Genomic DNA, 12,447 nt, shown 5'->3' on the forward strand with positions numbered 1-12,447 from the left:
TCTTGTAATAAAGACTCATGTTGCTGTAAATGTTCCTGTATGATTTTATTATTTATACCATTTTTCTAAAGCCTGTCACCACAGAAATCTGATATCAGTAGTAAATGTCATTACACTGACAGGTTAAAAACAATTTAATATGAAATAGAAGGAGCACAGGTGTATGAATGAAGGCCGAATTCCATTTAGAAGAAATCTTATTTTCATGCATTTTCAGCAACGAATGCAGGTGGGAATTGAGCCCTTATTAATACACCTGATATCAGCAGCTTTGTTTATATCCAACAAGTCATTGCTTTGTAATATTCAATAGTAATATAACACATTGTACCTTTTCCTAAAATTGTGCAGCCCTAAAAGGTTTAAGGCCAACTTAAAATGTGCATTTCTGCTTTATTTTTTGTTTTTTACATTAAAAAAAATTAAAAACTGATTAATAAAAGGATTAACATTGTCTAAAAACATGGAATCCCAAAACAGATATAAAGAGCTGGTCAACATAAATATATTTGTTCCTGTATGAAAATGACTCTCCTAAATGAAAACAGCAGCATGCCGTTGGCCCGACACTGACGTTGAACAGACTGGAGTGCAGTCTGATCTCATTTATAGCTTTGCTCTGTGTCCTGGGATGCAGTACAGATGTTGCTGCAGAAAACTCAGGATCTTCCTCCAGGAGTCTTCCTGAGCATCGGAGTGAGGTTTGGTTTTTCCTCCCCACAGTAATACCACTGCAACACATGACATATGAGGTATTTAAAACACAATTATTCTGCAAAAATGGTCAACTACTGAAAATATATTTGCACAACTCACCTTTTTCTTTTGTGCTATGTATTATAAAGTTAGTAGCTCTGAAATGGGGTGAGAAAGGTGGTTCAATCAGATGACCAGTGTCCGGGTAGTCTAGCTGGGTTAGCAGATTTCCCTTCCCTGCTTCACGCATCATCTTGGCTATCTGGGTTAAGTAAAAATAACACAAACTGAATGGACATTTACGCCACTGTGAATGTGAACCCTGAGGTAAAATTCTAGTTTGAACCTGACACACTTCCTAATGGGCTTTACTTTAGATCAGACCTCACTAAATTATAAAATACTGCAATTTCCAGCCTGCTGTTGTCTTTTCCACAGGCAGAAGCCTTTAGGGCTCTGTCCTGCAGGTTTTAGATGTTTCCCTGCTCCAACACACAAAGTTCTGCATGATGATGCATAAACTTGAGTCATGTGTGCTGAAGAAGGGAAAGATATAAAAGCTGTTGGATTGTGGCCCATGAAGAGTTTCAGAGCTCTGTTTTAGGGTGTGCTGCACTCTCGGCTTCTTCCCCTGCTCTGCCCTTTGAAGGCTACACATGTACACATAAAAGCTTTGATTTTTCCAGTATTTCCTTTGATTCAGGCCAATGAAATAGCAAATGAACTGCTGTCCAGTATGATAATCTGAAGATTAAATAATACTAAAACTATGTTCATACTATTTAATAATATTTTAATACAAATTTTTGATCATAATTCGTATAGAATTATTATATAACATTTCTAAATAGTATGGTGTAAGTATCGTGACAGCTGCATCTGCCACAGCAACACTCCACACAACATACAAAAGTTAGTTATGTTTAGACAAACATACTATTTACATTTTGTTTTTGGGAGCTGACAGAACGATACATGACATCTGGGGTTAGGTTGTGTATTTGCAACGTCATCAACTAGACTATACAGCCAAAAGTATCCACTCACTCATCCAAATAACTGAAATCAGGTGTTACAATCACTTCCATGTTCACAGGTGTATAAAAATCATGCACCGAGGCATGCAGACTGTTTCTACAAACGTGTGAAGGAATGGGTCGCTCTCAGGAGCTTGGTGTGATTAACTTGATTGGCCTGCAAAGAGTCCTGACCTCAACCCGATAGAACACCTCTGGGATGAACTAGAATGGAGGCTGAGAGCCGGGCCTTTTCGTCCAACATCAGTGTCTGACATCACAAATGCTCTTCTGGAGGAATGGTGAAAAATTCCTATAAACACACTCCTAATCCTTGTGGAAAGCCTTCCCAGAAGAATTAAAGCTGTTCTCGCTGCAAAGGGTGGGCCAACATCATATTGAACTGTTTTGATTAAGAATGGGACGTCTACCGAGTTCATACGAGAGTCACGGCAGGTGAGCCAATACTTTTGGCAATATAGTGTAGTTTCGCTTATCTCTACATTTACATACAGTCATGTATCCTAACACAATATGGCTTGCAATTGTAAAGTTGTACCTGAAAAGTCTCCAGTTAAGTAAAGTTGATACAGAATAATTTACAAAGCATTTCAAGTATGCAGTTCTTCTGATTTGATCCCGATTTTGTTACTGCAGCACAATTATCCTCCATATAATTTATTTACAATGACTGTTTTGTGATTTTGCACTATGCACATGTGAGCTCACATCAGCTGCTGTCTCCACTGCAGGCCAGTTCTGATCGTCACAACCGTTGACCAGCAACACGGGACAATTCATCTTCCCAACCTAACACAAAGAATACGTTTATTATTGATAATCCAAGAAACAGCTCATGCTAATGGGATTGCATCGACACTGATAATGAGGCTGATTAAGATTAAAATTAAACTTACATTAAGTTTTAGTGAAGGCTCATTAATCAAGTTTAGATTTGCATTTCTCCAGATCTGATGGTTGTCCTCATTTCTAGCGATTATGTTTCTGCCATCACATGGAAACATTCACATCAGTCCAACGGTAAAGCTTCATGTAGCTCTCTCATGTTAGAGATCAACATCACCTACTGGGTTAGCCATTCTTGAAACCCGCTCAGATACTTTCCAGGTGGTTTAATGTGGATGTTGCTGATGCAAATAATACAAAGAGGCTGGAAAAGAAATAAATTTAAAAGATCAAAAGTCATCCTTCATTTAGGTCTTTCATGATTCTGTGAAAATACAGTCCAGTGAAAATATATATATATATATATATATATATCTCTTTTACTGCCAGTATCAGTACGGGTAGCAAAAAGACCCCCCCGGTGTAGAAACCTACAGACACTCCGTTTCTATTTGTTATACGATGGAACATTAGGACAGCAATTATCTGAATACCGGTGAGTTAATCAGTAATCACTATTCAACACATTTATATTATTATCTGCCAAATGTCTGTATCTTCCAGCATACAGGAACCATCCAGGTCTCAAGTCACTTCCAGAGTTTACCTTGACATGGATGCTTTCAGTTGCCATGTAGAGGGCCACAAGTGATCCAAAGGAGAGACCAATAATTCCTACTCTGTCCGACATCACTTGAGGATGATTCTTGAGGATATCAAATGCCATCTGTGCAAAGGAATAAAAGCAGTAAGCAAATTTTAGCATTTACATCTGCAAGACCTGTAAAAACACAAGTATGTCTGGATTCGGGATGGGAATTCAAACCCAGTTCCACACAGGACCTGGTTCTAATTTGTCCAAAGTACTGGAATCGTGCACCACTGGGCTTATCAATGCTCTCTATCGGTGCTGACAGGTGCTGGCCAGCTCACTGACTACAAACAATGTGTGTTTGTCGCTGGAAGAGGCGATTCAGAGCGTGGCTACATTTCACTGACAAACATGACAATGGCAAAATTCTGTCTGTATCGAAAAGACCAATAATAATAATAATAATAATAATAATAATAATAATAATAATAATAACGGATCATAGGACAGACCTATATCCTTGCGGGGAGGAGTACACAGACTAATCACTACTCTACTCTGCTACGTGAGCAGACTAGAGTACTCTCCACCTGATGTGTGGATGCCGGAGAGTTCATCACTGACCAGCTGTGAGTTTTTCTCCTCCTGGTGAAAATATTCCTGTTCTTTTTGCCTGGAGGATGTTAGCAGCTCATTAGATTGGCAGTTAGCTCACCTGTAGCCACAGGTGTGTATGTGTTTCTTGGAGACTTTAGGTCAGCTGTAGTCTTGTTACATTGCATCTGTGTTCAAACCGTTTGTAATGTGAAGTTGACAAAGACTTTAAACTGTGTTGTAGATACTTGTTTCTTTTTAGAGAATTGGGTCAGGAATTGATAAGGAAATTGATAAAGAACCGGATGAATAGGCTGAATTGATAAAGGCATTTATCATTTCCCATCCCTAGTCTGGATGGGACTGGATCATCCAGATTTGCCCACATCAGGCTGAATGATCCGACTCCAGCTTTCAAACCTGAGCAAATCATGAGTGAAGGAGAAAAACTAGTCCATGAATTTGTTACGTCTAAGCTGGAAAACCATTTCTTATAATCAGGATGTCTGAAGAATCTCCAGCTGATATCAGATGGTTCAGGAAGAATTAGTAGCAGAGATCATTTTTCTCCAATTTTAGCTTTTCTTCATTGGCTTTCTGTTAAATCCGGAACAGAACGTAAACTAAATTCTCCTCACATATCAAGCTCTTAGTTAACGAGCTCCACTAGATCTCAGAGTTCCAGATTTTGCAGGTTTACTTCCTGTTGGTTCTAAAAGTAGAACAGTAGGCAAAACCTTCACTTATCAGAACCAGCTCCCAGTTTGGGTTCAGGGTGCAGACTCTCTCTCTCTCTCTATACTTTTAGTTCAATTCAGCTTCATTTGTACAGCACCAATAAACAGCAGAGCCATCTCAGGTTGCTTCACAGACAGTTCAGTTCAATTCAATTCAATTCAATGCAATTCAATAAAGTCTAATTATAAACAAATTAAATCCACATTAATCCAATTCATAATAACTGCTTTATAAACCAATTCCTAAGGCTTGCCTTGCTAAGGAACCTTTAGGATTAGGTGTAAAATTTAAAAGCTAAAAAGCTAAAGCTGGTTTAGGTGACCCTGAAGGCCCTCCTATGACACAATGCATAAAATTAGCCTAATAGCACAACAGGCTAGGTCATATTTCAAGGTTTTAGTTGGCCAAAATATGACTTTGGCAATTATGCTAGGATACAATAAAGATATTGTGGTGATTACCTCCCCTTTTTCTTCCTATATAATACTTGGTTTGGTGTTTTTGTGTGTGTGTGTCTGTCCAATCCTCAGGGGTGTCAAACTCCGGTCCTCGAGGGCCGCTATCCTGCAAGTTTTAGTTATTTCCTTGCTCCAACACACCTGAATAAAATCAAATGGATTCAACAGCTTTTTGTCAAGTTCTGCACAATAGCCCATTAATTTTAGTCAGGTGTGTTAGATCAGGGAAACAATGAAAACCTGCAGGATACCGGCCCTCGAGGACCAGAGTTTGACACCCCTGCCTTAGCCCAACCAGTGGCGGTAAATGGGAGTCCTCCCTGATTCTGGCTCTCCATCACCCTGTGCATGATCTGGAATGTTAGATTCCTAAACAAATAAATAGTTTTATAAGTTTATTTAAAATTTATTAAAAAAAAAAAAAAAAAAAAAATATTGTTTACTATTTTAAATTCATATTAAATAATAATATTCCATATAGAGATGGTCAAATGCAGAGCTGAATTTCCCAGAATTAATTAAATTTAAATAGAATAAAATTAAATTATTATACCAACTTGGACCACATTGAACTGAATTAATTAGACTTAAACTAAATTCTCATACAAATGAACAGAAATTTAAACCTGCTTTATTTATTTAGAACGTTCTAAAATGAACACACATTTCCACTGAGTAAATTTATACAGAAATAATGAGTTTAGCCAATCAGTAGGGGGGGACCTCAGAATATACTTGCAGCATGTTCAAAACTTTAAAAGGTCCAGCTGGTTTCAAGTCATTAATCAGAGCTCCATAAAGTTTAATTTAGGTATAACATCAGATCAAGACTGATTTTTTTAATTACTGATCAATAGAAATGCAACAATCAGGTATCAGGTAGAATTAACTGGCATGAATTTAATCTCTAATTTCTGACTTTACTCTATTTATTCACTGAGTGAAGGTTTTTATTGTGTGTGGAAGCCAATTATGTCACAGAATTTCCGTCTGGATTAATAAAGTTTATCTTGTTTTATAATTAAACATTTAGCACCTCAGATGAGCTCATTTGAAGGTTCTAGCTTCTCTGAAATCTCTTATTTAACAAATGACAATGAAATATCTTTAGTTGGTCTAAATAAATATCTTAATGTTCTCACACTGTGTTGGTAAAAATGGGTGCTTCTTAAAAATATTTAGGGTTCTGATGAGAAATCAGTCAGAGCTGATAAATCTGATTTGTGGCTTAAAACTTTCATTTCTCCACCAAACGATCAGATTAAGCAAAACTCACAATTTAATGAGTTTTTTTTATAAGGTGAGTTACTGAGTTGATAAACAGATCAAATGTCATGAATATAAAAGTTTGAAAAGCAAAGAAAAGCCGCAGAGTCGTATCAGAAGCAAAAACTAATGAACCCACATAAAATAACACCAACCTCAAAGTGCTCCAGCTCCAGATTTGTTGACCTTGTTTCACCAGTTTTGATGTATTCCAGCGCCAGAGAAGCATATCCATGAGACGCCAGCAGAGCAGAGCGATACTCCAGTAGTCCTCCTCCACCTCCCCACAGGTCCAGGATCCCGGGGAAGGGTCCTGGACCTGAGGGGAGGAGAAAAGGAAATGTTTCTGCCACATCTTCACCTTCTTTCAGCAGCGATGGATCTCTCTTTTTTATTCTGTAGCTGAAATGAGTTATTTTGCTTTTAAATCAAGGTGTACCTGGAGGTATAAACAAGGTCCCGCTCACTCCTTTCTCACTGATATCGATCCTCTGGACCCCCGGAGCCAAGTACCACCTCTCTGTGAGCGATGACGCCAGAGGGGTCGGATCCCGGAAGTCCTCATGCCCACTGTAGACTGAGATACTGACCAGCATGGGGGTGCGCACGTCCAACTTTCTCAACCTGAGCAGGGAAGATGAAGAGGAGCAATAAACATACACAAAACTATCATTTAAAGAAAGAAATGATCAAAAACAACCTTAGATGAACAACATGACATATCATCCAAAATAAATCCACCTCATGAACAACAGTTAAAGCACCTTTAGGAGCAACTGCCTAACTAAAAGCCGCTTTTTACCATCTCAAAAACATCAGCAGAATTAAAAGTTGTGAGTTTTCCAAAAAGAGCAGTAGCAACTCATCCATGCATTCATCTCCAGTAGGCTGGAATACTGTAATGGTCTTTTAACAGGACTTCCTATAAAGAGCATTAAACATCTGCAGCTTATCCAGATACTGCTGCTGGGAGTAAGAACACAAGCAAGAATTAAAAAAAAAAAATGGGAGTCAGACTGCTGTGAGTCCAGTTGGACCCAGGTGCTGTCATGTAGTGCTAGAGGCCGTACATTTTCTTTCTTTTTTTTTTTTTTAAAGTCCTTTTTTAAATACAAGATCACGATTTCATTGCACAATATCATCTTGGGTGTAAGTGCATGCAGCTTATTCAGTACAGAGTTGAGCCAAAGAGCTGAACAAATCTTTCTAACTCATTCTGTTGAGTAGAAGAGTTAAGCTAAGTGTGGAAATGCTCCTTAAACAACTGAGTCTTTAGCTTCCTCTTAAAAGTGGATAAGAACTCTGCAGATCGGACAGAGTTTGGTAGATCGTTCCACCACCGGGGGACAACAGAGGAGAGGAGTCTAGCTACTGATTTTGCACCACGTTGTGTTGGGAGCACTAGGCGTCTTTCACTGGCAGAGCGTAACTGTGGAGAGGGAGTGTAGCTCTGGATTAAGGAGTGAAGGTAGACAGGAGTCGTTTGGGTTATTGTTTTGTAAGCCAGAAGCAGAGCTTTGAATTTGATGTGCTGCAACTGGAAGCCAGTGAAGAGCAATTAGCAGCGGAGCGACATGAGCTCTTTTGGGCTGGTTGAAGACCATTTCCAAGTCTCGATTAAATATTTTTCCCATTTCCTTTAATATGTCAGACCAATATTTCTACAGTTTATCACATGACCATAAACAATGAGTTAAGGTGCTGACTTTAATTTAGCATTTAAGACTAAATTGCAATAATTTTACTTTAGTTATTTTATATGGTTATGATTTTTGCACACTTTTAAGTATGTTTTTATAAAGATAAATTTCACATTTTCTTCTATGTACTTTTTAATGCTTCCTCTGCACCCCTCTGCACGCTTTTAAGGTTTTATGTAAAGCACTTTGATTTGTCTCATACATGAAATGTGCTATCTAAATAAACCTGCCTTGCCTCAATAAGTTAACTTAATGGTTTTCTTTATGAGGTCATAAAAGCAAAAGTACGGAAGCGTGGAGCTGTCACCCAAATAAAAAAAAAAAATCGGACCTTATCACGTTATAACGTGATACTTTATTAGAAGAACATAGCCTGTACTGTATGCAGATGTTGTTACAACCTATATTGGAGCAAAATACATTTCATGGAAAATATACTCATCAAGCAGAAACTTTTCAGTTTTTTTGACAATGATTAATTGTTCTACTCTGGCTCAAGAGGTCCCAGGTTGGGGATGCCTGCTCTGTGGCAATTCAGACACACAGGCACGCACCATCTCACTGTGCGCAGGCAGGTGACCTACGTGTTTCTCATAACTGTCCCACATTTCTGTACAACAATAAACCAGAGTAGAACAATTAATCATTGTCAAAAAGAACTGAAATGTTTCTGCTTGATGAGTATATTTTTCATAAAATGTATTTTGCTCCAATATAGGTCGTAACAATATCTGCATACAGTACAGGCTATGTTCTTATAATAAACTTATCACGTTATAACGTGATACATTTCATGTTATTACAATAAAGTATCACGTTATAACGTGATAAGGTCCGATTTTTTTTTAATTTGGGTGACAGCTCCACGCTTCCGTACAAAAGAACTGCTCATTAGCATTTTTATAATGTATTTTCCAGAAAGAAGCGTCCCAAGTCCAGGTAGAGGTCCTGTAGCCTTTTCCATCTGTTTTCTCTGACAGAAATCCAGAGTTAATATGTAGGATTTATTTACTGTTTAGAGAGCAGGGGGATTTAGTTGGAATGAGACTTCTTGGTTTCTTTGCTTTGTTTCTATATCATTTTATTATGCTGGCATCAAAAGATAGAAATAAAACTGTGTTGAGAATTTGATTAAAGCATAAAAATTGTATTAATTTCTTTGACAACAAATCGTACCAACACAATCTATAATTGTGACATCCCAAGTCATGAGTTTGAAGAAAGTCGCTCTACCTGAGGCTGGGGCGGCTTCCTGGGACAGGACGCATGCTCCACAACAAACCCATGGGCTCTTTTCCAGCGTATGTGCCCCCCAGACTCGCATCTTCTGTCACTGCATGAACAAAAATCAAATATGCTTTTCTGGATCAACCTAATTTATATAAGTTTGTTCAAATGTAATGTTTTTTTCCTAGTTAAATCATGTCTGTTTAACTCATTTTACATAAGTTTGATTTACACTAAAACTCCATCCACCGCCACCCCATATCTGAACTACAGAGAATCTCCACAGGTAAAAATGTGCCTGCCATTAATGATCTCCTGTTTCATGTACCAAACTATCTGAGACATTTGTGAAAACAACCAACCAGACACAGTTCCATTTTGGTTGCTGATGTAGTGCCCATAGGCCTCCCAGTAGTCTCTGTCCTCAGAATGGTGGAGGGAGCGGATGGTGACGGGGAATCCTGGAGGCAAATTTTCCACCAACACGCTGAACTTCTCATCAACCAGAGCCCGAGTGGGGTGGACAGAGACAGTTGGAGGAGCAGTCTGAGACATGACTGATAATTGTCTGTGGGGATATAAAAGCATAATCAGTGGTTGTGGTTGTTTTCAAAGACCTGCTGCATCAAGACAGACAAGGCTGTCAAAGAAGGAATTATCATTCATTCATTCATTTTCATCTCACTGTCAACTGAGACTTCTGATTTCAAAATACCAACAATGACAAATTTAAAAATGTTAAGGTAAAGCCTTTAAAACAAGGGTGTCAAACTCCGGTCCTCGAAGGCCGCTATCCTGCAGGTTTGAGTTATTTCCTTGCTCAAACACACCTGAATAAAATCAAATGGATTCAACAGCTTTTTGTCAAGTTCTGCACAATAGCCCATTAATTTCAGTCAGGTGTGTTAAATCAGGGAAACAATGAAAACCTGCAGGATACCGGCCCTCGAAGACCGGAGTTTGACACCCCTGCTTTAAAAGCACAAAAAGCTAATTTTAAGTGTTAGCTGTAAGTTATTTTCTAACCAACTAGTTTTACATATCTGATAGACTCAGCTGCAGGATACATTCAAAGACGCGGAGCAACACAGATGTTATTAGGTCGAGAAACTAGTCTCATGATGCAAAAGTAACACGGTAAAAGATCACTTTGTGTGGAGCGTCATTTTGAACCCCCGTTGTAACGTCCTTTTTTTATGTATAACGGACAAACCAAACCAAGGCTGCGTAAGTCTATATTCTTTAAATCAGTTCGTCCCATGAAAGTAAAGTAGCATATCAAGAGACCTATAAAAACGGTGCTAACAACTTAGCAACCACATTAGCATGAAAACACTAACAAAAACACAAAATTCCGAACCTCAGTGGTCGTTTTCTCTGAAAGTGGGTTATAAAATAAACACATATGGTATTATAAGTCTTAATGTCAGTAACATTTGGATTAATGACTACCGCATGTATCTTCTAGAAACTCAACACTGTGTACTTCCGCTTCGTCTTCTTCGTCTCTTTTTTAATCTGGCAAACCAGAAACAGCTGTGGCATGTTGTTGTCCCCTTTATCCACGACAGAAGTTAAACAGAACATTTAAAAAATTAATTGATATATGAATATAGCAATAAATAAATAAATAAATAAATACACCAAAGTAGTAGTACAGAATGTCTTAACAGCCTTTGGGTTCATAGATATGCTGCAGTCTTAAAATAACGCTTCAAAAACAACAAAATAGAAATTTTACATTCATAGTAAAAAATAAATAGAATTTAATAATAAACATAATAATGAAATTGATCATTTCTGTACACAAAAATGAGCAAATAATAGAATTAAATTAGTCACATTAAAACATTTTCTCAACAAAGCTCAGTGTCAGATATAATGTTATCAAACATAAGATTACTGATATTTTTGTCATATTTATTTGGTGTATGTACATTTCCAAAAGTCTCAGTGTGGGAATCACTTTAATGATCTTTTGTATCTCATTAAAAAGGAATTAAAAATGTAACAATAACATCCTAACTTTATTAACTAAAAAAAAGGCTGAAGTCATACATTAATAATTAATTCATCTGTTCCATGCAAAAAAAAAATATAAGTTTTTGTTATGGGATGTGACTTTAGAGGACGATCCTGCTTAATCCTGAAATTAGAGTTTTGTGTAAAGAAAAAGTTTGGATATAAACCAGGAATACAGCATTATTTCTGTTTGTTATGTTGTTTGTTTTTCAGGTTTAAGAAAGGATTTAGAACAGTTTCTTCCATCTCTTATAAATGTTATAATTAGTTTCCTCCTCTGGGTGCATTACAAGGAATAAACTCCTGAGAAGAACGCTGAACCGTTTCTGTTGGTCCAGCTTCCATTAAGGCCAACCCATTATTAAATATTTTAATAATGGGTTGGCCTTAATGGCCCCAAAGTAGCCCCAAAATGCCAAAATCTTTGGGGATATCATAGAAACAGAGAAAATGTGTATTTCCCAAGTGGTCATTTTCATTGAATGGTTTAAAGAGAACCTCCCATTTTTGTCCTTATCTCATGCACCCTGCCACAATCTTGCTATTACTGATGACAGAATATGATTCTCACTGACCTTATCTGCTGTTTTGTTCCCCTTTCACATGTGCTAGCTTCCATACTACATGTATTCAGCATTAATATTTCTGTAAATAAATCAGGTCTTACTTTAGACTTTCCATTACTTAATGTCTTCAGAGAAGACTTAGTCATCGCAAATCTGCTGATTTTAGTTTAGTTTCCTCAACCACCAGAGTTCTTTGGGGACCCTCCACTCTTTTCTTATTGGAAGACCTTAGCACAGGATCAACATATCTATATATTACCAAGAAATTCTAATAAATTAATTGATTAAATTTGAAAATAACATTAACAGTAATTACAAGTAATTTTTTTGTTGGGCTTGATGCCGGTGTGTGGGTGACATAGAGTGCAAAACAGTTAATGTACAGACAACTACATACATGTTACATCATAGGGTCTTTAGCTACACAGCTGGTTTGAAATAAAGGACTTTAACTGAATGCATTCATATGCAGTAAATCAGAGTTAAAGAAATGTTAAACAACTCACACAGTTTGAAGTCTTCAAAGGCTAAAGTCTGCAGCTGCATGTGTGCTTTCTGGTGGACTTTCAACCTCTGCATGCTTTTCTCCAGTTTCCTGAGGGATTATCTACACGCCCCCCACAATGGGTGAAGTCAGCCCTAATGTAATTATGTGAAACTATTTGA

General features: G+C 37.5%; 1 protein-coding gene across 2 annotated transcripts; it reads right to left on the reverse strand.

Annotated features, from left to right (window-relative positions):
- Positions 1-30: 30 nt before the first annotated feature.
- LOC121634496 (peroxisomal succinyl-coenzyme A thioesterase-like) lies at positions 31-12,373 on the reverse strand. 2 transcript variants are annotated; one of them, XM_041977171.1, is made up of 11 exons: positions 12,288-12,373; positions 9,556-9,761; positions 9,200-9,299; positions 6,706-6,890; positions 6,422-6,585; positions 3,226-3,345; positions 2,801-2,883; positions 2,630-2,717; positions 2,442-2,522; positions 817-958; positions 31-731 (listed from the first exon to the last, which is right to left on the reverse strand). In XM_041977171.1, exons 2-11 carry the CDS (start codon positions 9,746-9,748, stop codon positions 607-609), a joined length of 1,281 nt encoding a protein of 426 aa, XP_041833105.1. In that variant the 5' UTR covers positions 9,749-9,761; positions 12,288-12,373; the 3' UTR covers positions 31-606. The 2 variants fall into 2 exon arrangements, with proteins under 2 accessions (XP_041833105.1, XP_041833104.1); XM_041977170.1 differs by lacking the exon at positions 12,288-12,373 and adding an exon at positions 10,554-10,737.
- Positions 12,374-12,447: the final 74 nt, after the last annotated feature.

This window comes from Melanotaenia boesemani, chromosome 23, assembly GCF_017639745.1.
Source record: "Melanotaenia boesemani isolate fMelBoe1 chromosome 23, fMelBoe1.pri, whole genome shotgun sequence".
NCBI classification, from domain to species: Eukaryota; Metazoa; Chordata; class Actinopteri; order Atheriniformes; family Melanotaeniidae; genus Melanotaenia; species Melanotaenia boesemani.

What these genes read in the sequence shown, in the direction of transcription:
- LOC121634496 (XM_041977171.1), bottom strand. Translation starts at nt 9,748, where the DNA reads ATGTCTCAGACTGCTCCTCCAACTGTCTCTGTCCACCCCACTCGGGCT. An exon ending in TGGAGCTGGAGCACTTTGAG is followed by an intron (nt 3,346 to 6,421) that starts GTTGGTGTTATT and finishes TCCTTTGCACAG; the next exon opens with ATGGCATTTGATATCCTCAA. An exon ending in CTGAAAGCATCCATGTCAAG is followed by an intron (nt 2,884 to 3,225) that starts GTAAACTCTGGA and finishes TTTCTTTTCCAG; the next exon opens with CCTCTTTGTATTATTTGCAT.